General features: G+C 37.0%; 1 protein-coding gene across 1 annotated transcript in view; it reads left to right on the top strand.

Moving 5' to 3' along the window:
* Nucleotides 1-20,925, top strand: part of myt1lb (myelin transcription factor 1-like, b) — a 60,035-nt gene extending 39,110 nt beyond the window's left edge. The window contains exons 10-20 of the mRNA XM_067368395.1: nt 4,878-4,999; nt 7,880-7,942; nt 8,294-8,362; nt 10,070-10,132; nt 10,453-10,536; nt 11,340-11,561; nt 16,618-16,709; nt 17,011-17,114; nt 18,818-18,943; nt 20,388-20,447; nt 20,785-20,925. Of these exons, the coding sequence (XP_067224496.1) occupies nt 4,878-4,999; nt 7,880-7,942; nt 8,294-8,362; nt 10,070-10,132; nt 10,453-10,536; nt 11,340-11,561; nt 16,618-16,709; nt 17,011-17,114; nt 18,818-18,943; nt 20,388-20,447; nt 20,785-20,925 (1,146 nt within the window). The remainder of the gene's footprint in view (nt 1-4,877; nt 5,000-7,879; nt 7,943-8,293; nt 8,363-10,069; nt 10,133-10,452; nt 10,537-11,339; nt 11,562-16,617; nt 16,710-17,010; nt 17,115-18,817; nt 18,944-20,387; nt 20,448-20,784) is intronic.
* Nucleotides 20,926-22,499: the final 1,574 nt, after the last annotated feature.

Below are 22,499 nucleotides of genomic sequence, written 5' to 3'. Positions count from 1 at the left end.
ATCCTCTGTAATACAAGATGATGTGAATGATTTGCATAGGAAAACAAAGCTAATTATTATTGTAAATATTTTATTTGTATGTAAATATTTGTATTCATGACCATCCTTCTAGTGTGTGAACGCATAATTGAAGGACCACGGCGAAATTAGAAATACAATACAAATGAAAAACAATACAATAATAATATTTAAAGAGCACCTAATACGCTTCTTTCTCATCTTCATCTGTCTTTAGTGTGTGATGTTGCTGTTTGAGCATGAAGAGATCTTCTCTATATCAGTGTCAGTGTTTCTGAACTCCATCTTGAGTTTCTTCACAATATTCCTCATTTAAATAATTCATGCGCAGAATAAAGGGGCGGGGCCTGGTTGAGTTAGTTAGTAGTGTGTTGAAACTGGCGGTTATGGTAAGGGGCGGGACATTTCCCTTATGACCAATCACAACACACTGCTCCAGCCGACCAATCAGAGCACATTGTGCTTTTCAGAAGGAGGGGCTTCATAAAGACAGGAAGTACACAGAGCGTTACTGACAGACTGGCAAGAGAGGAGCTGCAACAATGGAGAATATGAGGAAAATAATCAACATTCAATCTAGTAGAGCACAAAAACAACATCAAGACTCTTTCACCATTGTGTGAAACGAAAACTAGCAAGTGTACAAACAGACAAAGTGAGTTTTGCCGCACATCAGATGAGCTCCTGCTAATGCTGGGAAGGAAGATGGAGTCGATTAAAAGTGATGCTGAACACACCATGAATGTTATGTGTGTGGGATATAGGAATCATATCCTCACCTTAACACACACTCGATGCAGAGCATGAAATAAGAGAGAGGAAACATGGAGGCACCTCCAGCGAGTGATGGCTTCTCTCTCTCTCTCTCTCTCTCTCTCTCTCTCTGCAGTAGAGGATGGGCCGATCTGCCTGCAGCAGTGCTCTTCTCTCTGTCATAGCTTCAGTGTGTGACGCTTCCTCTCCATCTGCATCTCTGCTCAACACATTTATTTCAGTGCAGTATTCATGCAGTCCCTCGTCTCACGGTGGAGCCGGATCGCTTGTTAAGCATGACTTCTCAGCTGCTTTAGCTTCAGGACTCTGATTTTACGTTGGTGACTCAAAATAGCACCAGAACAACATTACCCTTAAAATCAAATATTACCATCCATTGCACATTATGAAAAATGATTAATATGACAGGCTGAACAGGAGAATTGACATTTTAGCTTTGCACTGTATGTTATATATAATACATATTTTTTTAGTTATTAATATATATATATATATATATATATATATATATATATATATATATATATATATATATATATATATATATATATATATATATATATATATCAAGTATATTAGTATCAAAACAAATTCTTGTTCATTTTTTTATGAAATATTGCAGTATTAATTATAAATGATTTATTCATGCACAATCTTTTGTTTTGTTTTTTAAATTCATGTTCCTCGTAATCTTGAATCAGAATATCTTCCTCTTGCAGCATCTCTTCTCTTCTCTGATGATGAGGGCGGGGCAACCTGTCACTCACATGAGATCCACCAATAGCAAACCACAACCATCCAATCAATTCCCCACAGACACAATCAAGCCCCGCCCTACATTTGTTCTTGTTTAAGAATTTCTGTCAATGGGGTAAAAAAACTAAACTTAATTTAATGGGGTCATGAAATTAGTCAAATTTTCCATGATCTGTTAACATATAAAAGGTTTTTAGTACCATTTAAAAAATCCTGCAAGTTTCAAAGCTTAAAATGTAATATTTAAACGTCCATATTATAAACAATTATTTCATTATTTATTTGTTAATATTTGCACAATTGTTATGAATATAATCTATATCATAAATGTTAATCAAAAAAGCGTTAAAAAAAGTATTGCTTATGGCTTATGATGCTGTAGCACTCACTATATGAAACACCCTGCAGTTTTCATGTTACATGCATAGTTTGTTGAAAAAATAAAGCTTAAAATAAGACTGCCTCTAAGGCAAGACATCAACGAATCGTTTTACATCATTGCACCATAGGCCACGCCCACTGGCGTTCAGTTGCTTAACGACTGACCACGTCTGCACCAGATACGAGCATTACATTTCATTGCATCAAAAGCTAATGGAACCCATTATAATCTGTGAGGCTGGATACAGTACACCGATGTGTGTTCAGAGTCTGAATGCAAGCTTAAAGGAACATTTGCTTTGATGCGTCCTGTTTGAGCAGCTCACGTGTGTCTCTGTACAGACTTCAGAAAGACACCCGTTTGAGAAACAAGTACATGTTTGAATTTAACGGAGCTCCAGATCATGTTGGAAGATTATGTTTGTTTGGAGCATTTGACTGTAGATTGTTTTGTAAATGACGCACAGTATAATGAAGAAACTTTTGTTGAAGGATGAAGCAGCCGACAGTATTGGATCTGACAGCAGATTAAAAACAGATCATTTCAGACAGAGAGTCAGAATGAGGGTTGAAAATAATAATTTTTCTGCGTTTGTTTTGATTTAGGAATGTTTATATATTTGAACTGGAAAACAAGAGAAAATACTGAGCGAGGGGATCATTTTATGCAGTGGTCTTATTTCCATTCGTCTCTCTCGCTCTCTAATTGGAGCAGCTTTAGTTGAGGCGGCAACAGGAAGTGGAGCTGTGGGACGTGACCTCTTTGCTTCGCTGTCACTTCCTCCGGGGGTTCCCGTAGTAACAGAGGTCAGGGTGACAGTGAGAGCTCCTCCTCATCCCTCACTAATTACATCTGATGTCTTCGCTCTGCATAACTAAATTTACTGAGATCTGTTTCGATACAAACCACATTCATAATGTACACCCTCATCTTCAGTCTCTCTCATTTACTTTTTCCATCTCGTGAAACTCAAACTCTGCAGATTTTTCATTAAATATATGTTTTTTAATTGCACATTTTTGATCTCTAAAATGGTAAATTTCTGGCAACCACAGCTACTTCTTTTTACTGTTTGTGGAACAGAAGGCTGACATATTTTCTGTAACCGACACACACACACACACACACACACACACACCCCACATCAGCAGAGAGGAGCTTACGATCTTTATAATCCAGCTCTGAGAGCAGAGAGAGGTCGGTTTAGTTCAGAGGTCTAAGGCTGCTGGAGCTCCTGATGCAGATGCCTTCAGAAACTCCTCCGTCAGCCTCTGTTATCTGTCTTCACTATTCTTCAGTATGCCATTTTATAAGATATATTACATTCATATTACTCTAGATTGTTACATTTTCTGAGTGATGATGGCTCATGTGAAACTCATCACCATTGGGAGACAGTGCGTTGCTAGGGGGTTGCTATGGTGCTTTCTAGCATCTTTTTTTTTGTTGTTGTTTTTTCATTCAGCAGGTGAAAACATAATTGATCAGAAAAGTAATTGCAAAAATCTCCTCATTAAGCCAAATTTCTACATTCCTTTTATTCTGTATGGTACAAAAAGTCACATTTCATTGGAATGATGTTGAAATAAACAAATATGGACATGCTCGATAAAGAACATATAATTATTATTTTTATTATTATTACTTGTTTTGTACTGCTGGTCTGTTGAAGCACCATATTTCAGGTGAAGAGCTTGATGTTGAAGAGCTTGTTTGATAACCTGAAACGTGAAAGGTATCTCACACAGCTGCAGAGGAGATTCACACACACACACACACACACACACACACACACACACACACACACACACACACACACACACACACACACACACACACACACACACACACACACATTTAGTCACGTCACCACACCGCCATCTAGTGTATGGCAGCACACTGATTTCCGTCTCCACCTAGTTCTATAATTTCCCTTTCTTATCTTCATGACAGCGAAGTCTGGCTGTAAATCCTGCTGTTCTGAAGGCATTTTACTGAAATCTAAAAGTCTCACTGATGCTGTGCGACTGGCAGATTAATTCTCACATCCTCTGGCGTGTTAATTGTGGAAGGACTGATTGATGTGCTCCTCAACATCAACGAATGCTTTCCATTTGCATACAAATTGAGTGTGGGGAGCAACTGTGTATTTTTAAAGTGAAGGACTTCATGTGTGAATGTGACAATGAAAGAAAGCTGATTGACAGATGGTTGGATGGGTGGTTCTGTCAAGAAATACATTTAAACACTTATAATAGAAATACAATTTTATATATATATATCCAGCTGTTCCTGTTTAGTGTCCTTGTTTAGCATGTGTGTTTATACTCCCTTTTCTGCTCAGTTGCTTGTTGATTCTCGTTGATGTTAAATGTGGTTCTTAATGTTCTGCCTGAGTTTACTAAGTAAAGACTGTGTGTTTCTCCTTCACCTTCATCGTGTGCTTTCCATAACCACCTAACCGTGACACAAATCATCATATCAGAATGATTTCTGAAGGATCGTGTTACACTGAAGACTGGAGTAATGATGCTGAAAATTCAGCTTTGATCATCACAGGAATAAATTACACTTACATTATATATTAATATTTAATATGAAATAATATTCCACAATATTACAATTTTTACTGTATTTTTGATCAAATAAATGCAGCCTTGGACAGCAGAAGAGACTCTTTCAAAAACATTCAAAAATCTTACTGATCGAAGTGTAAGTCACTTTGTTGAGCCCTCCAAAAAATAGCTATAATATTATCATATATTTGCAATCTCTTAATGGCAGTCAATAGAGTAAGAGGGTCTAAAAACATGTCTCAAAATTATTTGAACTATCAAAAATGATTACAGAATGGAGACATTTGAAGCAGTTTATAATTAAAAGCAGTGGTGCTGAAACAAGTAATGCTAACAAGTCTCTGTTTCTCTTTCTGGCTTTGTCGTTACAGTCTGACGATCTGGATCCCTTCCAGGACATCTTAGAGGACAGCGCATACACTACCGATGTCGGCATTCCCAGCCCCAAACCAAAATTCCCACCTTGCAAAGAAAGCAAAAAGGACCTGTTAACGTAAGCAGCACGGGGGAATGATGTGATCGCACCCTGTTTCACAAGCCTCTGCCTTCACACGTCTCCTCCTGTTCTGCTTCTCTCCTTTATCTTCTCTCACTCTCTGAGCTCAGCACTACTGCATGCCACACGATCTGACACAAACGAAGAGTCAGGGCTTACTTTTATAATGCTTTATGGATTTTAAACATCATTTCATTCGACCTGTTCATGGCTCAGCTTCTCTCTAGGATGTGATGTGATTTTAGGCCTCACGCACTCTTGCAGACAGTGAAGCTAAACTGGAAACAATGAACGATAAAAACAGCATCATAGATATTTGGGCAACACTTTGCGTTAACAGCCAATCAGAGTTCAAGTTCAACTAGACACTAATGCATAGGCTGTTACTGGACCCAACAGTTATCCGAATTAGAGCTGTCAATTTAACACATTCATTTGATGATTTGATGTTTTAAAGCATCTTTACAGACAGTCGTACTGTTATCTCTATAATGCCTTAGTGCTTTACCATAGAGTGAGTTTCAGGACTGGGAGATATGACGATATATAATGATGATCCTCAGGATTAAGTATAGCTATATTATATTTATAGTGTTGTCTAGCACATATATCACTGCCGCAGTGACTCGGACACACGTCTGAGCATTCAAAGGCCATTAAGAGATTTAATGTTGGTCGATTTCGTTCTGTTAAGAGATTTAAATGTTGGTCTGTTTTGTTAAGAGATTCTTTATAAATGTATTATTTTTTCATAGTATCATTGTTTCCTGTTCTGTTTCCTTTGTTGGCATTGGTTACCATGGTTATTCATTGTTTTATTAATGCACCTCACCTGTTTCTGGTTTCTTTCATTGGTTTTGTTGGTATATATTGAGGCTGTTTTCGGTTCGTTTTTGTTCTGTTCTCGTCCATATAAGATGGTGATTCTGTTTGCATTTTTTGATATAATTGAATCTTGAGTATTTTGGGATTTTGAAACTCAAATATGGATCTAGCAGCAGTCCAAATCCTTCTGTTCTCACAGGAGTCTGACCAGGTACATGAGCCGGCACTAACATCCTTAATGGAGCTTCCCCCTGAGGCTACGTTGATTCCAGAGCCAGTTTTTGAGTTTGACCAGGTGTGAGAGCCGGCATTGTTGTCCATACCCGTGGATGTATTAGTGGAGTATGAGGGAATGGAGTGGAACATGGCAGATATGTGTGTGCAGTTCTCAGTCCCTAGTATGATTGTTGAGGAGTGGGAAAGGATCTGTTCTCAGAGTCCTTCATTGGCCAATCTCCTTCGTCAGCCAGATCCAAGTCTCATTAGTCGCTGATGTTCCCATCCAACACCAAGTCTGTTTCATTGGCCCAGACCAAGTCTTTTTCTTCACCAAATCTGTGTCGTTGCTGATGCTCTCACCCAGCCTCCCACTCCCTCCTCATCTGCCTATGCCATCTGGTTCTTCTGCCCCATTTCTGCTGGCTCCCTTCGGCTCTTTGGCTCCTCCTTTGCTGTCTTCACCCAGCAGCTTGGATTTGCCTTGGGCTTTCAGGTCTCCAGCTCAGCCCTGGTGTGTAGAGCCCCTGGACTCCACCTCAGCCTGTCGACCCTTGGCTCCACCTTGGCTCCACACTCCCTCTGTTCCACCATGATCCATCATCTCTCAGGCTCTGCAAGACTCCCTCATCCCTCTGGCTCCACCTTGGTCAGTCATCACCCAGGTTATGCCACTGACATCCGGTCCTCCGGCTATACCACCTCCACAGGCTCTTCCTTCCCTCCAGATCCACAATTGTCCTTGCTCCCTCCGGCTCCGCCTCGGGCTGCCGATTCCCCTTCTCCACCTCAGCCCTCCAGTCCATCGGTTTTGCCCTGGATCTTCTTCTCTTCAGTTCCACATGGGTCTCCACCACGCTCGGCTTCACCTCAGTTGGTCAGGCTCCTGGCTCTGCTCTGGCTCCTCCCTCCTTCGTTTCAGCCATGAGCCTGTGTCCTGGTGTTTCTGCTGAGGGTCATCCCCACCCTGGTTCCTTCCTCTTTCTTGGTGGTCCCTTCTGCCAGCTCTGCATCTTCCTCCTCAGCACCCTCCCTCCTCTGTTAGACTTGTTTTAATGTTTTTTCATAGTATCATTGTGTCCTTTTCTGTTTACTTTGTTGGCACCTGTTTCTCAGTTCTTTCCTTGGTTTTCATTGGTATACATTGAACCTGTTTTCTGTTTTTTACATCGATGTAAGATGGTTGTTCTGTAGACTGTTAGATCCTGCTCTTTTTCATCTTTTCCTCAACCATTCTGTGGCACTGTAGATATTGTTAAGAGATTTAAACAAAGTGAGAGTAGAGTAAGTGATTAATAAAAATTAGATCAGATATTGCAGAAGAAAAGTCTGAAAGTCCGATGCTCGGGCACACAATGGGAAAAAGTAATTACGGAATTGTTGTAAGCAAGTCTTATTTGAAAAATAGCTGATTGTCAAAGAGTCTTATTTGAGTTTAACATCTTCCAAATTTAATTAGCAGTCATTTATTCAACAGTGTTGAGAAATTTAGGGTATGGCTTTAATTTTAATTAGCGCCATCTCTGATTTCAGGCAAAATTACATTCATGTGATGCCATTCCGGTTGCGATTCAGTCGATTAATTAATCAACACATCATATAATTCATCTGATATAAATATATAAATCAATTGGCAGCACTAATAAAAACATTTCTGGTTTTAATGTTTCTAACATATACCCCTGTAATGCACACAGAGGTGTTGTAATGCTCGTGTGGGGACTAGATTGAAGTGTTGCCACTGGACTTTTTCTTTAATTTTTAGTGTAATATTTTCTTTCCTTTATTATGTTTTGGATTTTGGCCTTTCATTCTGTCTATTTTTTCTGGAGACAGATGTCCAACACCAGGGTGTGATGGGAGTGGTCACGTGACCGGTAATTACGCCTCACATAGAAGGTGTGACTCCATTTTCTAATGGTGGATTCAGTCCAATGAATTTATTGTTTTCAGCTTACTTCAGCTATACTGTCGGAAAGTTATCAGACTGCCTCCCCATGTTAACCCTTTGAATATTTCACCAGAGATCCTGGGACAAATGCTAATTTCAAGAGAATAAAAACCATTAAAATGCTTTGCTGTTCAGAGGGTTATAAATACAGAGCAGATATCCCTTCACTTGCACCATTGCTTTATTGCATTTGTAGTCCTTTCTGAGTGGATTATGTCTGTGTGTGTTTGTTTTTTAGTATTAGTAGCATGTCTGACCACCCGTTTATTTGACTAACATCTGAATGTGCAATCTTTTAGTCTTTCAGGTTGTCCTTTAGCAGATAAAAGCATTCGGAGTATGATGGCCACCAACTCACAAGAACTCAAGTAAGTATCAAACTGTACAGCACGACACGGCTCATCATCCACAATCAGTGTCATTTGTGCCTGAAAATGTCATTTCATTGGTTATCTTCTAAAAGATAATGTTTTTCAAACCCAATGCACCAGGACAGTGGTCACCATAGATATTGAGATACAACCATAATGCAATGCACCCCAAAATCCACAAATATTAGTTTATCAATACCTTATTTTTCATCAATACCATATTATTTATAAATTCTACAGTACTACTTTATATTTGAACAGTGACAGTGAGTTTGAAATGCACTATATGCTTATAAGTAGAATAGATAACGGAGTATATTTTGGTACTGTCTTTTAGAATTGAAAACAATATGAATGACCCTTGACAATCTCTTTTTAAAACATACACTTTATCATACTTTTAAAAAGAGTACGGAAATAATATACTTTAAAAGTGTGAACTTAATGTAAAGTTTTCAGAGACTTAAATGTATGTTATTTGCCATAGATGAAAATGTATTATAGTTTAAGTTCATTTTAAAAGCAATTGAACATAATAGTGCTTTTTGTAGGCCTTAAGTACATCTTTATATGTAATTTCATAATAACTTCTATTGTCTTTGAAATATGGTTGAAGTGCACTGCCAAATGTACTGACACGCATTCATGGTAAACTAAAATATACTTCAATATATTTTTTATTGAAACTTGTATGTCATGTATTTAAATATACTTGCAATTAAACATTTGTTAAGATGAAGTTGCAATTTAGTACAATTAAAATATATTAACTTTAAATATAATATATTATAACATGCTACAGTTAAAATTATAATCAAGTATTTTACATGTGCTTTAGTACGTTAGTCAACTCATCAAATAAAGCCTGACAAAAGATTATTAAGACAATGATGACACTTGCCTTTTATTTCATTAATATTTTATCTGCAAGTAGAGTTTTTACTTTTAATATTTGAAGTTCTCTACAAGTGCACATTCAATACAATTAATTTTCACAAGGGTTGACAAGGTTGTGCAAACATAAAGAACTACAGATCAAGACTGTAAGAGAAACTTGTCTCTGATTGAAGCATGTGATCAAAAAGACTTTGATGATGTCACTCCCTCATATGATGTCATAAAGATCAAACCATTATTTTTTAATGGGGAAATGTCACAGAATAACAGAACAGAAGGTAGAGAGACATAAACATCACAGTGAAAGAATGATATCTGAAAATAAAACATCCAAATTCTGGGTGGATTTTTTTCTTTTCTTTTCTTTTTTTTTTTTTTGTTTAATCCATTAAAATGTAATGATGAATGAGGATATGCAAATTATGATATATTCCAATGAAAAGCAAAGTTTTTGTTTTTCAAAGCACCATTTTGTTGATTTTTTTTTTTTTTTTTTTTAATTTAACAAAATGTATGAAGTAATATCACAAATAATATTAGTCAGATAATAATGGAATGTGACGGGTCATATACTGTACAATGTTTAAGCTGTGAGCTCATTTTTGTATCAGATTATTAGTCCCTGTTTTTGCTGTGAAGCTTCTTTCCTTCATTTCAATAAGCAGTGCATCTTTTTCTTCAAGAGTTTTATTTGCAAGGTTTGTCTGTTGTGGGGGTTAATGTTGATTTTACTGAAGACACAGATAATGTAAGGTCAGGGCTCATCTTGTGCATGCTGGGCAGTAACAGGGTGTATTTCTGTCCCAGGTGCCCGACCCCGGGCTGTGACGGCTCGGGACATATCACTGGAAATTACGCTTCACACAGAAGGTAATGTGCACACACTCCCTTGTGAAAAACAAGTGCACTTAACTGTATTGCAAATGTTTCATATGAAAAAAAGAAGGTATTTACAGAAAACAAAATAAAAGGTCACTTGCGTGTACTTTCAATAGCTTATTGCATTTCATATAAATTGAAACTATAACACGTTTTAATTTAATTGTAAATAACATAAGTGTCTGAGACACACAGTATATTATTACATTCCGTATATTATTCTAAAGCATAATGTTTCTATTATAAGTACTCATTTTAAATGTATTTCTTTTTCAAACGAGCTGAAGTAACAACAGCTTGTTTTTCCTCAGTTTGTCAGGATGTCCACGGGCTCGGAAGACTGGGATTAAGATAACACACAGTAAAGAGGACAAGGAGGACCAGGAGCCGATCAGGTACTGCCTTTAAACTCCAGTGAAGGAGTCCCGGAGCTCCATCTGCATCCACTTCTGATATAAATCTATAAACTATAAATATTTCCATTCCTGGATGTGAATAATGCACATAATATAGTCATCGCCAATCAGTTGTGCCTACCAGCTCCCTTTGTTCAATAGTAACCAATGTTTAACATTAATATAAATAAATCAGAAAGTTAAACCTATAAGAGCAGGTAACACTTGAGGTACAACAAGGTTCATTTGTTAACTTTAGTTAATGCATTATCTAGCGTAAAATAATAAAGGACAATAATTTCAGTATTCATTCATCTGAATTCATTTCATTGTTTAGTTCATGTCAGCCAAGGTAAATAATATGATTATTAATTATTATGAGTATTATCTAAGGACTTGCTTAAATATTAACTTAGGAAATGCTTTTCAGAAGTCTTTTTTATTGTTAGTTTATGTTAACTAATGTTAACAAATGGAACCTTATTGTAAAATGTTACCCAAGAGTAAATATTAAATACATCAGAGTTTTCCTAATATAATACTATTATAGTTTGTATTCATATTTTGAATGCCTTTTTTTGTATTTTGTATTTTAATTTAAGTTAGTTTTAAAGTTTAAAATATGTCTATATTATTATTATTATTATTATTATTATTATTATTAATTTATTTTTCAGTTTTAGTTTTAAATATTTTAGTATAGCCAACTTGTGTTTTAGTTACTTCTGTACAATTGAAGTAAAATGACATTGATTTAGTTTAGATCCCAGTGTAGTGAAACAGTGGTTTGTTTGTGTTTGCAGGTGTCCGGTGCCAGGTTGTGATGGCCAGGGTCACATAACGGGCAAATATGCGTCCCACCGCAGCGCGTCAGGCTGCCCTCTAGCGGCCAAACGGCAGAAGGACGGCTACATCAATGGCTCTCAGTTCACATGGAAGGCTGGGAAGACAGACGGCATGTCATGTCCAACCCCGGGCTGTGACGGCTCTGGACACGTCAGCGGCAGTTTCCTGACCCACAGAAGGTGCTTCTTTATTTGTGTAGGAAATTATTTACGATCTGAGAATGAAACCCAATAATGCTAATCACATGAAACATCAAAACATTAAGATTCATTATTTACAAATACATTATTAAAATCAAATTTTGCATGTGTTAATATTATTTAATGATCCTCAGCTAATATGAACTAACAATTAAGTCATGTTTTTATTCACAAACATTAACAGAGACATACTGTAACAAATGTATTGCTCATTGTTAGTTAATGTGGGACCTTATTGTAAAGTGTTACCCAGACAGCACTGTCTTTATGCACACTAGGTGTGTTCAACTGTGCCTCACTGATTTGTATTTAAGCTATAAACTAATAAAGTAGGGTCCATACTTTTTGTCAGTTTTATTTTGATGAATACAACAAAATATAACATTAAGATTACATGAAGATAGATTCCCTTTCTAAGTGGAACTCAACACTGCGTCTTTGATAGACACTATGGGGACGCCATCAGCGTGACCAGTGACTGAAGCACATGTGCAAACAAGACAATTTCATTGGCCAACAACAGTCTATGATGTCATTACTGTATAAGAGGGAGCCTGCAATGTACGTCATCAGCTTTTTTGTCTTCAGAAACCGTTTGTTTGTATTAGCACATGGTGAAGGTTATTGTTGTGTTATTGATACTCAAACAAGCATTTCAGGAAGTGTGTGCCTCCATGTCCCAGTTTGTCTCCATCTTTGGGTGTGGAACACGTGCTTTCAGCTCTCGGGGGAGCTGAATGTGCCCATTGTGATCCCGCATACGAGGAGCTGCTGGATGTGATGGCCTGTGGCACGACTAGATTAATATCTGTTTTGGGGGTGCGAGAGAGGAAGTCGCTTGTGGCAGATTCGACAAGTATTTCCTGTCAGGCCATAACTGCTCTGTTCCTATGAGCCTTCCATTTCTTCACACAGAACTTCACACAGAGGTGGAGAAGTCGTGGAAGAAGCCATATTCAGGTCATATCTATTTTCAGCATTCAAATTATTTGAATGTGGAGGGATTACATGAGTGTGGATATGTGAGGATGCCTCCTGTTGAAAAGACGCTTGCGGGCTATCTCTCTCAGCGTGAATCATCCTCTCTGAAGGTTCTGGTCCTGCCATCTAAGCCGTTACAGACCAGCTTGTGCTTGAATGGCAGGGCATATGTAGCAGCGGGACAGGCCAGTGGTGCCTTCCATATGATGGCCATGTTGCAGGCATACCAGGCGGATCAGCTCAGATATCTGGATCAGGGAAAGGGACTGTCTCTTGAAGCGGTCACTCAGCTGTGCCGCACCAAACAAACAGCTGCTGCCAATGGTCATCAATGCTGGCGATGGTGGCAACAGAGAGTCATTTGTGGCTGAACATGGTGGTTATCAAGGAAAAAGAGAAAAACTTTCTCCTTGATCTGCTGGTCGCATCCTCAGAACTTTTCGGCACATATGTAGAGACAGTGGTTGGGAAGTTTAGAGAGACAGCAGCAGCTTTCAGAAAAAAGCCATTCCACATCTCGACCCAAGATCTCTGGGGGTCCTGGTCCGTCACAGTCTGAGGACTGGATGCAGGGCCGGAGGGAGGGAGTGGCCACTCGTGTAGAGCACAGAGGAGGTGCGACGCTAGGAGGGAAAGATAACATCTGAGGGTAGTATGACATTATTGTTTTTGTTTTTTTGTTTGTTTTTTATAGTTTAGTATTCGTTTATTTTTATTTATTTTATTTTATTGTTTAATGTTTATGTACAGCACATTGGTCAACAGCTGTTGTTTTAAATAGTGCTTTATAAATAAAGTGACACTGACAAGTAATTAATAAGCGATTTGAAGGGTGTGTGTGGGGCACAAGAGATTGTACCCAGTGCTGACATCAGGCCCTGAGGCTGGACACATGATGTAACTGGCACACTTTGATTATATTACAAACCGCCTTCCGACATGTCTGGCACAGGACTTGGTGGTAGAGCTACTAAATTCCTTCCCCAAACAGATTTGGGTATTTAAGTAAGGAAGCACTTGGGGTGTTGGAACCAGGTAATGAGAAATCTGGACTAACTCCAGTTATAGCAGATCCATCTATTAAAGAGGATTGAGCTCTCTCCCCCAGGTTCTGAGGTCCTTAAGTAGGCTTAAGCTTCCCAGTGGCTCCCGAGGGGTGGGCCTCTTATGTGTCCTGAGGCCACCTTGAAAGGGCAACAGTTTTTTGGATGCTTGGGTGGAAATGCCTGGCTGGCTCTCTTTGTTAGCTGCTTATTTATGGTCGAGTGTAGAGTAGAACTCTCTCCCTCTGCCTGTGGTTTTTAAAGTAGGGTCCTCTGCTCCCTGTTGGAGCCTTAGCTGAGCCTAACAAGCAGAAGTAATTTGTCTTATAGCATCCCTTCTTGTTATTGGATACCTTTTTTAGTGGTGGGAGTCTTTGGATCCTGAACAAGTCCAGGCAGAATGAGAGCACTTTCCCCCGGTTGTTCTGGGGTAGTAGAGCTGAAGCTCCATAAGTCTGTAAGTCCGTAGAGTAAACTTATGCTATGTCCTTGCCTAGTTGTGCATAGGCACATTTGGCATTCCCCGAGCATGGCGTAGTGGGTATTTGTTCCCCTTTGTGTCAATCCAAGATGCAGTTTTGAGTTCCACTTTGAAAGGGAACGTCTCAGGTTATGACTGTAACCATGGTTCCCTTAGAAGGGGAACGAGACACTGCGTCTCATTGCCATGCCTTGGGCCTACAAGCATGTCTCCTTCAGACAAAAAAGTTGATGATGTACATTGCAGGTGCCCTCTTATACTCACAGGCACTCCGGTACTGACGTCATAGACTGTCATCGGCCAATAATATTGTCATGTTTGCACACGTGCTTCAGACACCGGTCATGCTGATGGTGTCACCATAATGTTAAACCAAGGTGCAGTGTCTCATCCCCTTCTCAGGAAACCATGGTTACATGTTAAAAACAGTCATCGGTGAGTTTGAGGTACTTTGCAAAATAGGTACATTTATGACCAACATGCACTGCTTCAAAACAGATGCTGATCGGTCTGCACAGTGCGCATGAAATCAAACATGCCTATTATTATCAGTGCATGAGGTCCATCAGCCAATCAAAAAAGACGATAGCATACATCTGAAAGGTACACACATGCTTTAAATTCTGTGATGTCACAATAGCAATAGACTAAATTGAGGCTGAATGATTCCACTCAATATTAGCCCATGGGAATGCTTTTAAATAATGAAGTTTGAAATGTAATATTGTAATATGAAAATGTACATGAATATTTTGCAATAATTGTTCAAATATTAGAAGAATCAACAACAATTGACCCAATTATCATCAACAACCCCTTGCACAATTCTCAGTGGTACATCTAACCCCACTTTATCTTTTCAATTACATTTAATTTAATTACAAAAAACAAACAAATCTCCTGACAAACCTCCTGACAGTCTAAATTAATTACTCTGCCCACAAATCTCTCATTAATAAAGATACAAATAAAACAATGTGTCCAACGTAATATAAATACACAGATCACTATTATGCAATAACATATGTTTGATAAGTTATCTTCAAAACCATTCAGATTAAAAGTCAAGATTACTATTCAATAAATGTGCTGAGATGAGATCTAGTGACATCTGTGGTCAAGAGGAAAATTAAAAGTAGGAGGGAAATCTTTTTGCAACATCTAACCCCAAACAACTGCATCAAGAACAGAAAGAGAGTGAAGGGAACAACAAATGAGAACAAGACCGTAGTGTTCAGGATCTGCACACATGATAGACTGACCAGGCTATTTATACACTAACAGAAGCTCAGAAACAGATTGTACTATTGCAGTGCTTTCAGGGCTACAGCACACTGAGAATGGAATACTAGAGTACTGCATACTGTGCTACTGTGTATACTGTTTTTATTTGGCATTATATAGTATATAGTATGCAACATACTATGGTCCTCAAACCTGTCCTGGAGGTCCGTATTTCTGACACACCCATTTCAGGTCTTGCTGTCGCTACTAATGAGCACATGAGTTGAATCAGATGTGATAGATGAGGGAGACATATAAAATGTGCAGGGCTGGGGGTCCTCCAGGACATACTATATATCTGGGGTTCCCAGCTCTGGCCCTCGAGTTCCACTTTCCTGCAGAGTTTAGCTCCAACCTTGATCAAACTCGACTGTCTGTAGGTTCCTAGATATCCTGAAGGTTGGAGCTAATCTCTGCAGAGACGTTGAGAACCCTGCTATAATATATACTACACTATTTTAATAGGTTATTTCATGCATATGTAAAATGTACATGTACTGTGCAGTGAACAATATACATACAGTAAGAATAGTATGACAGTATTCTATTCCAAACAGTCCAATCAATATTTAGGTGAGAGCGCCCTCTGCTGCCCTATCAGGGGTATAGCAGGTACTATAATGACAGCAAATCATAATTATTATGGGTTTGTCAGCTTATGCAAAGACAGAAAAAAGAAACTCTCATTTATTTCTACCACATATACTACTGTTCAAAAATTTGGCATCAGTAAGATTTTTTATGTTTTTGGAATAAATCTCTTCTGCTCACCAAAACTGTTTATATGATCAAAAATACAACTGTTTTTCTATTTGAATATATTTTAAAATGTAATTTATTCCTGTGATTAAGCTGAATTGTCAGTATCATTACTCCAGTTCTCAATGTCACAAACATCTTTTCATGATTCTGTGATGAATAGAAAGTTCAGAAGAACAGCATTTATGTGAAACAGAAATCTTTTGTAACATTATAAATGTCTTTACTGTCACTTTTGATCAATTTAATGCGTCCTTGCTAAATAAAAGTATAAATTTTTTTCAACAACAACAACAACAAACATAAATCTCACTGACCCAGACTTCTGAGCGGTAGTGGGAGCTGTTTGAGACTGAAGTAAGCCATCAGTAGCAGGTGACTGCTGAACACAAAGATAAAATGCTGCACAGCCACAGTCTCTTTTGGGGGGAAAGTGTTAATAATCCATGTTTCACGCTCCGCGTTCTTCTTTCTCTCATTTTTGTAGTCTCTCTGGTTGCCCTCGTGCCACCGCAGCGATGAAGAAAGCCCGACTATCAGGAGTGGAGATGCTCACAATAAAACAGCAAACAGGCAATGGTAAAAAGACTGAAATCTCACATTACACTGCAGAACTAAACCAGTCACAAAGACTTCACTTCAATTACAAAATATGCCAGTAAAAATGCAATTCATGTCAGTCTCTGCATGTCTGTAATAATACCAATTATACATCGGTGGCTTTTAATGCCTGGGAATAATTCAAACCATCCAAGAGTTTATGTGAACACATATGAGCACAATTATAGAGTCAGCACACTGTAAAATGATAGAGTGTTTTATGTGCAGGTTTGTGTTTGCTTTTTCTGCTATATATCGTGTTTGTCTGTTTTCACTCTAGGTTTAGACTGTGATGCAGATGTTAAACAGCTGGATGAAGATATTAAAGATTTACATGAATCAAATTCACAGGTGGAGGCGGATATGATCAAACTTAGAACACAGGTGAGGGTATTTACAGAATGATTTCCATATGTGAGTATCAACTATAGCGGGCAAACGTTTGGAATAATTATGACTTTCTTCATGTTTGTGAAGGAAGTCTGTTGTGCTCAACAAGGCTGTATTCATCTGATCTTTGAGAATACAGTAAAAACAGTAATATTGTAAAATATCATTTGTATGATTGTATTCTATTTTATATATATATATATATATATATATATATATATATATATATATATATATATATATATATATATATATATATATATATATATATATATTTTTTTTTTTTTTTTTTTTTTTTTTTTAAATGTAAAAGCATGGTTTCCACAAAAACCAAATTATGATAAATCTAAGAACCATTATTCATAATTGAGCACCAATAATTGCCATCACAGGAATAAATTACATTTTAAAATATATTAAAATAGAAAAAAGTTATTTTAAACTGTAATAATATTTCACAATATTACTGTTTTTATTGTATTTTTGATCAAATAAATGCAGCCTTGGTGAGTAGAAGAGACTTCTCTCATTAACATTAAAAATCTTAATTATTCCAGAGTTATGACTGTTAGTCAATAAACATTAATGTTGCTTGTTGCATTTGTGTAAACAGTAAAAACACATGAATCTGATTTTCTGCATCTGATTTGGGCCACTATCAGACAAACTCCCATGATGAATGGACATTTCAAAGAAGTGTCTTTAGACGTCAGCATATTGTTATAGTGTAACTTTATCTTTAGTATTGTAACAACCTTATTTACAGCAAAAATGTATAAATAAAGTTGATATATACTGTATATATATATATATATATATATATATATATATATATATATATATATGTATCATGATATATTCACTATTTAAAAGTTTGGGGTTAGTACGTTTTTTTTGTTTGTTTTTTGTTTGTTTTTAAGAAATTAATAACTTTATTCAGCAAGGACGCATTAAATTGATTAAAAGTGACACTAAAGACACTTATAATGTTACAGAAAATTTATTTTTCAAATAAATACTTTTCTTTTGAACTTTCTATTTATCAAAGAATCCTGAAAAAAAAAGTATCTCGGTTTCTACAAAAAATATGAAGCAGCACAACTGAAAAAATAGGCCTAATTAAACAGTAAACAGGTGAGACAAAAATCGTGTGTGTGTGTGTTCTTGTATACATGGTTTATGAGGATACAAATGTGTATAATGACATAAACATTATTTCCTGTGTCCTTGTAAACCAAATGGCTTACTAAATGGTGTTTTTTTGAGAAAGTAAAAATGTGCATAAACAATGTTTTATTAAAAATGTAAAAATGAAGACAGTTTCCTGTGATGGGCAGGTTTAGTGTGGGGGAGAGAATGTACAGTTTGTACAGTATAAAAAACATTAAACCTATGCGACTCCCTGTAAACCACATATACAAGTGTGTGTGTGTGTGTGTGTGTGTGTGTGTGTGTGTGTGTGTGTGTGTGTGTGTGTGTGTGTGTGTGTGTGTGTGTGTGTGTGTGTGTGTGTGTGTGTGTGTGTGTGTGTGTGTGTCTGTACAGAAGGCCTTAAGGTGTAAATGCAGCGTTTGTGTAATAAATCAAACATTCAATCCCATAGTGTACGTACTGTCTTAGTCTAAACATTATGGAGTCATGCTGAAGACATTTTGATCCCAATAGAATTAACAAGTCTGCCGCTTCATGTCCCACAGATTACCACAATGGAGTCTAATCTGAAGTCTTTAGAGGAAGAAAACAAGGTGATTGAACAGCAAAATGAATCTGTCCTGCATGAGCTGGCCAGCCTCAGCCATTCTCTGATAAACAGTTTAGCTAATGTCCAGCTGTTCGGATGGTAAGGGACAGAGGACGAGTCATGGACAAAGAGCAAACTAATTTAATCTGTTCATTTAGCAAAATCAAGAAAGAACTTTTTAGGCACATTCAGTAATTGGGTATAATAGCCAGTGCTTCAGCAATACGACACAACCGGGGTCATTTCAAACTAGTCCATAGGTCAAAAGGTGTAGGGATCGACTGGTGTAATCTGAATTTGATGCATTGTTATTGCAAGAGTCAAGGGAACATGCTTTGAGCTGAAGCATCTCTAAAAGACCAGCTCTGCTAAAACACAGAAACAGCCTAAGTTGATCTGAAAGCCTGCTCAGGCTGCTTTTAGTCTAGTTTAAGCTGTTTTAATGTGGTTTATTCTGCAGCGAGTTACAGTAGCTTAAAAACAATCAGCGCTTCAATACGTCCCACAGGTTTTTTGTCATTTTTACTTATGAGTGTGTTTATTTTTATGTCTGTTTAGTATTTATTACATTTTAGGAAAACTCGTAATTAATAGTAAATATGTTCCCCATACCAAAGTGGTATGGGGAACACATTTAGTATTAATTACGACTTTTACCTCAATAAACCCCTAATTACTGCTTATTAATAGTTAGTAAAGTAGTTGTTAAGTTTAGGTATTGGGTAGGATTAAGGGATGCAGAATAAGGCATTAATATCTGCTTTATAAGCACTAATAAACAGCAAATATGAAGCTAATAAACAACTAAAAGTGAGAATTGTTCCCCATACTAAAGTGTTACAGAATTTTAGAATTAAATTTGAGTTTATTTAACTTAAACTATAATTATATATATATATATAATACAATATATATACATATTTTATTTTATTTCAGTAAATGTTTAAGTATTTATTTATTTTTTATGGTTTTATTTTTAGTTAACGATAATAAACCTGGTTTATACTAGAATGATTTTAAGTTGACAGCTTTCTTCCATTTAGATGGTTTTAATATTAATACATACCAATTTTAGTAGTGTCATTCAGGGATTTATTAAATATGAATAAACAGTTGTTTTCCCCTGTTCCATTCAGAAAGTCTTTGGTTGAAAAATATGGGGTTAAAGGTCTATGCCAAACTATATCATCCAACAGCATCATGTTATTTATTGTCTTCATCTTATCAAAATCAGATTTTTCCTTCATAACAGAGCTGAAATTTGAGCAATGTAAATGTAAACATAAACATAGTGAAAAAAAAATAGTGAATGCATGATATTATCATTTCAGTATGGATTAGGGCCATACAAATATTTAGATTAAAAATCAAAAACATTTAGAAATGTAGTCATTGGGCCGCAAATATCCTAAAAACTGTACCGGTAAGTTATCCGGACCTGCTCTCAGATTGGGTGTTCAGATCTTGTATGTATTGAGCATGTTGAACACTGTATTCACTGAATTCACTTTTGTCTTTTCCTCCAGAAATCACTTCACAAAGAGCCTCCAGTTCGACACAACAGCTGTTTACAGATGCATCAGAGAGTAAGACCACAGTTTAACTCTCACCATTAATATGAATATATATAATTGAATCTAATGACACCAAAAATAACCCTTAAATGAAAGAAAAAAAAAGAAAAAAAAAAACCTCTTATGTCTTTGGGTTATTTATACTGACAAACTGCATTTTGTTTGAATTTCATTCCATTGTAATTCTCGGTTCTTGAATTGAAATTGTAATTACAAGTCTGCATCCTGTTTTCCACCTCACTTCCAATTCATTATATAATTGTCAAAAGTGCACAGCTCAGACTGAAGTGTTGTTATCATCTTCCACATGCTGTATTTCATCTGACAGGATCTTTCCTCTGTTTCACAGGAGCCGATGAGCGAACAGAGCTTCGACGCGTATGTGACCACGCTAACGGACATGTACAGCAGTCCAGATCAGTACCAGAGTGCAGAGAACAAGGCCCTGCTGGAGAATATCAAACAAGCAGTACAAGGCATTCAAGTCTAGCATCTCACAATGAAGGGCCACTTTCCTAAAACCAAGGAACGCAAAAGACACTTTCAGAAAGAAAAAAATAACAATAATCATGGGATGCCTCACGCTGTGCTGTGGTAGTTTATCGAACAGTGTTGAATTCATGTTCTTTTGAAAAGTGTTATGCTGACTAAACATAGTTTTTCTTTGGGTTTATTTTTCTGGCCTTGCTTTAAAAAATGATCTGCAAAATAGTTTTTGAAAGCATTCACATTTCGTACGTTTTCACATAGGCTAATGTAACGTGAATCATCCTTCTCGCTGCTCATCGATGCACCTTTAGTGTATATTAGACCACAGTAATGCAACCACTACTGAACATTAGTTTGCGTTGCTTGCTGAGATAGATCACAGAGGTTAGCTCAGTGAAAGATTCTTTTATCATTAATATCAACGCTTACACTTTTTAATAATCCACTTTAGACTAGAAGTAACTTTGCAACTGCATGTCAACTAACTCTCATTAGAGCAGGTCACCAGGTTCACATGTGTTCTGTTACAGATTATTCTGTAAGGTAATCCAAGCACCACATTATTAAAGTAAAGTAATCGGATTACTTTTGGATTCCTTCAAGGATACATATATAAATAAAGTCAAGTAAAAAGCAATATTATCAAAGTACCTTTATGTAATATGAATTTCAAATTAAAATTATATATATATGATCTATAGAGACATGATCTAGTGGCTGCAGTGGTTGAGCGGTGACTGAGTCGGTGTAGCAACTCTCACGTTATTTTCTGCTAAAAAAACTCACACAAAACTGCGACCATACAAACTATGGAATTTTACATCACTAACAAACACTACAATTTTAGCTAACATGATTTCCGTGCTAGTCGTCAATGCAAACGTTTCAGATGGATGTTGAGTCCTTTGTTAAAGAAAGCATCTTCATACATGGAAGGCATAATTTCCTCTTTGAAAACGAAATAACTTTGACATTTCCAGACATGAAAATGTTTTTCCCGCGGGAAGCATCGTAATTAATAACTTCCCTGACAGCAACATAGTGTCGGCCCAGATCTGTGCCGTGTGTAATCCACACGGATCTGGGTCACATCATGCTGCTGTCTGGGTAGCTGTTTCTCTGAGGAGATTGATAGCAGACAGGTGTTATTTGCGCATGCACCAGCAGGTGGCTCACGTGAGTCCTGACTGGCAACAGAAGCAGCGCTTAATAAAGCATTATTATGTCAAAATACTGTTTTTATTTTAGCTGTAAATGCCATTGATAATATTCCCATTTTTTTTTTTTTTACAAAATGTATTCCGATTACTTTATTTTTGGCGTAATTGTAACGAATTACAGTTTTTTTTGTATCCTGATTACGTAACGCCGTCACTCCCGAACCCTGCATTAGAGCATCAGTCGACTGATGGGTTAGAGTTAGTAGAGTAAGTTGACATGTAGTTGCAAAGTGTCTTATAGTCAGTGGGAATGTCTATACTATAATAAAGCATTGCCATATCAACTATCAAAAAAACACTGGTGTTAAAAACAAAGATCACAGAAGTGGAGTGTGAATGTTTTATGGTACAGGGA

This window comes from Chanodichthys erythropterus, chromosome 18, assembly GCF_024489055.1.
Source record: "Chanodichthys erythropterus isolate Z2021 chromosome 18, ASM2448905v1, whole genome shotgun sequence".
Classification (NCBI taxonomy): domain Eukaryota; kingdom Metazoa; phylum Chordata; class Actinopteri; order Cypriniformes; family Xenocyprididae; genus Chanodichthys; species Chanodichthys erythropterus.
Note: the sequence above shows the minus strand (reverse complement) of the source record. Positions and strands in the feature narration are given on the sequence as shown.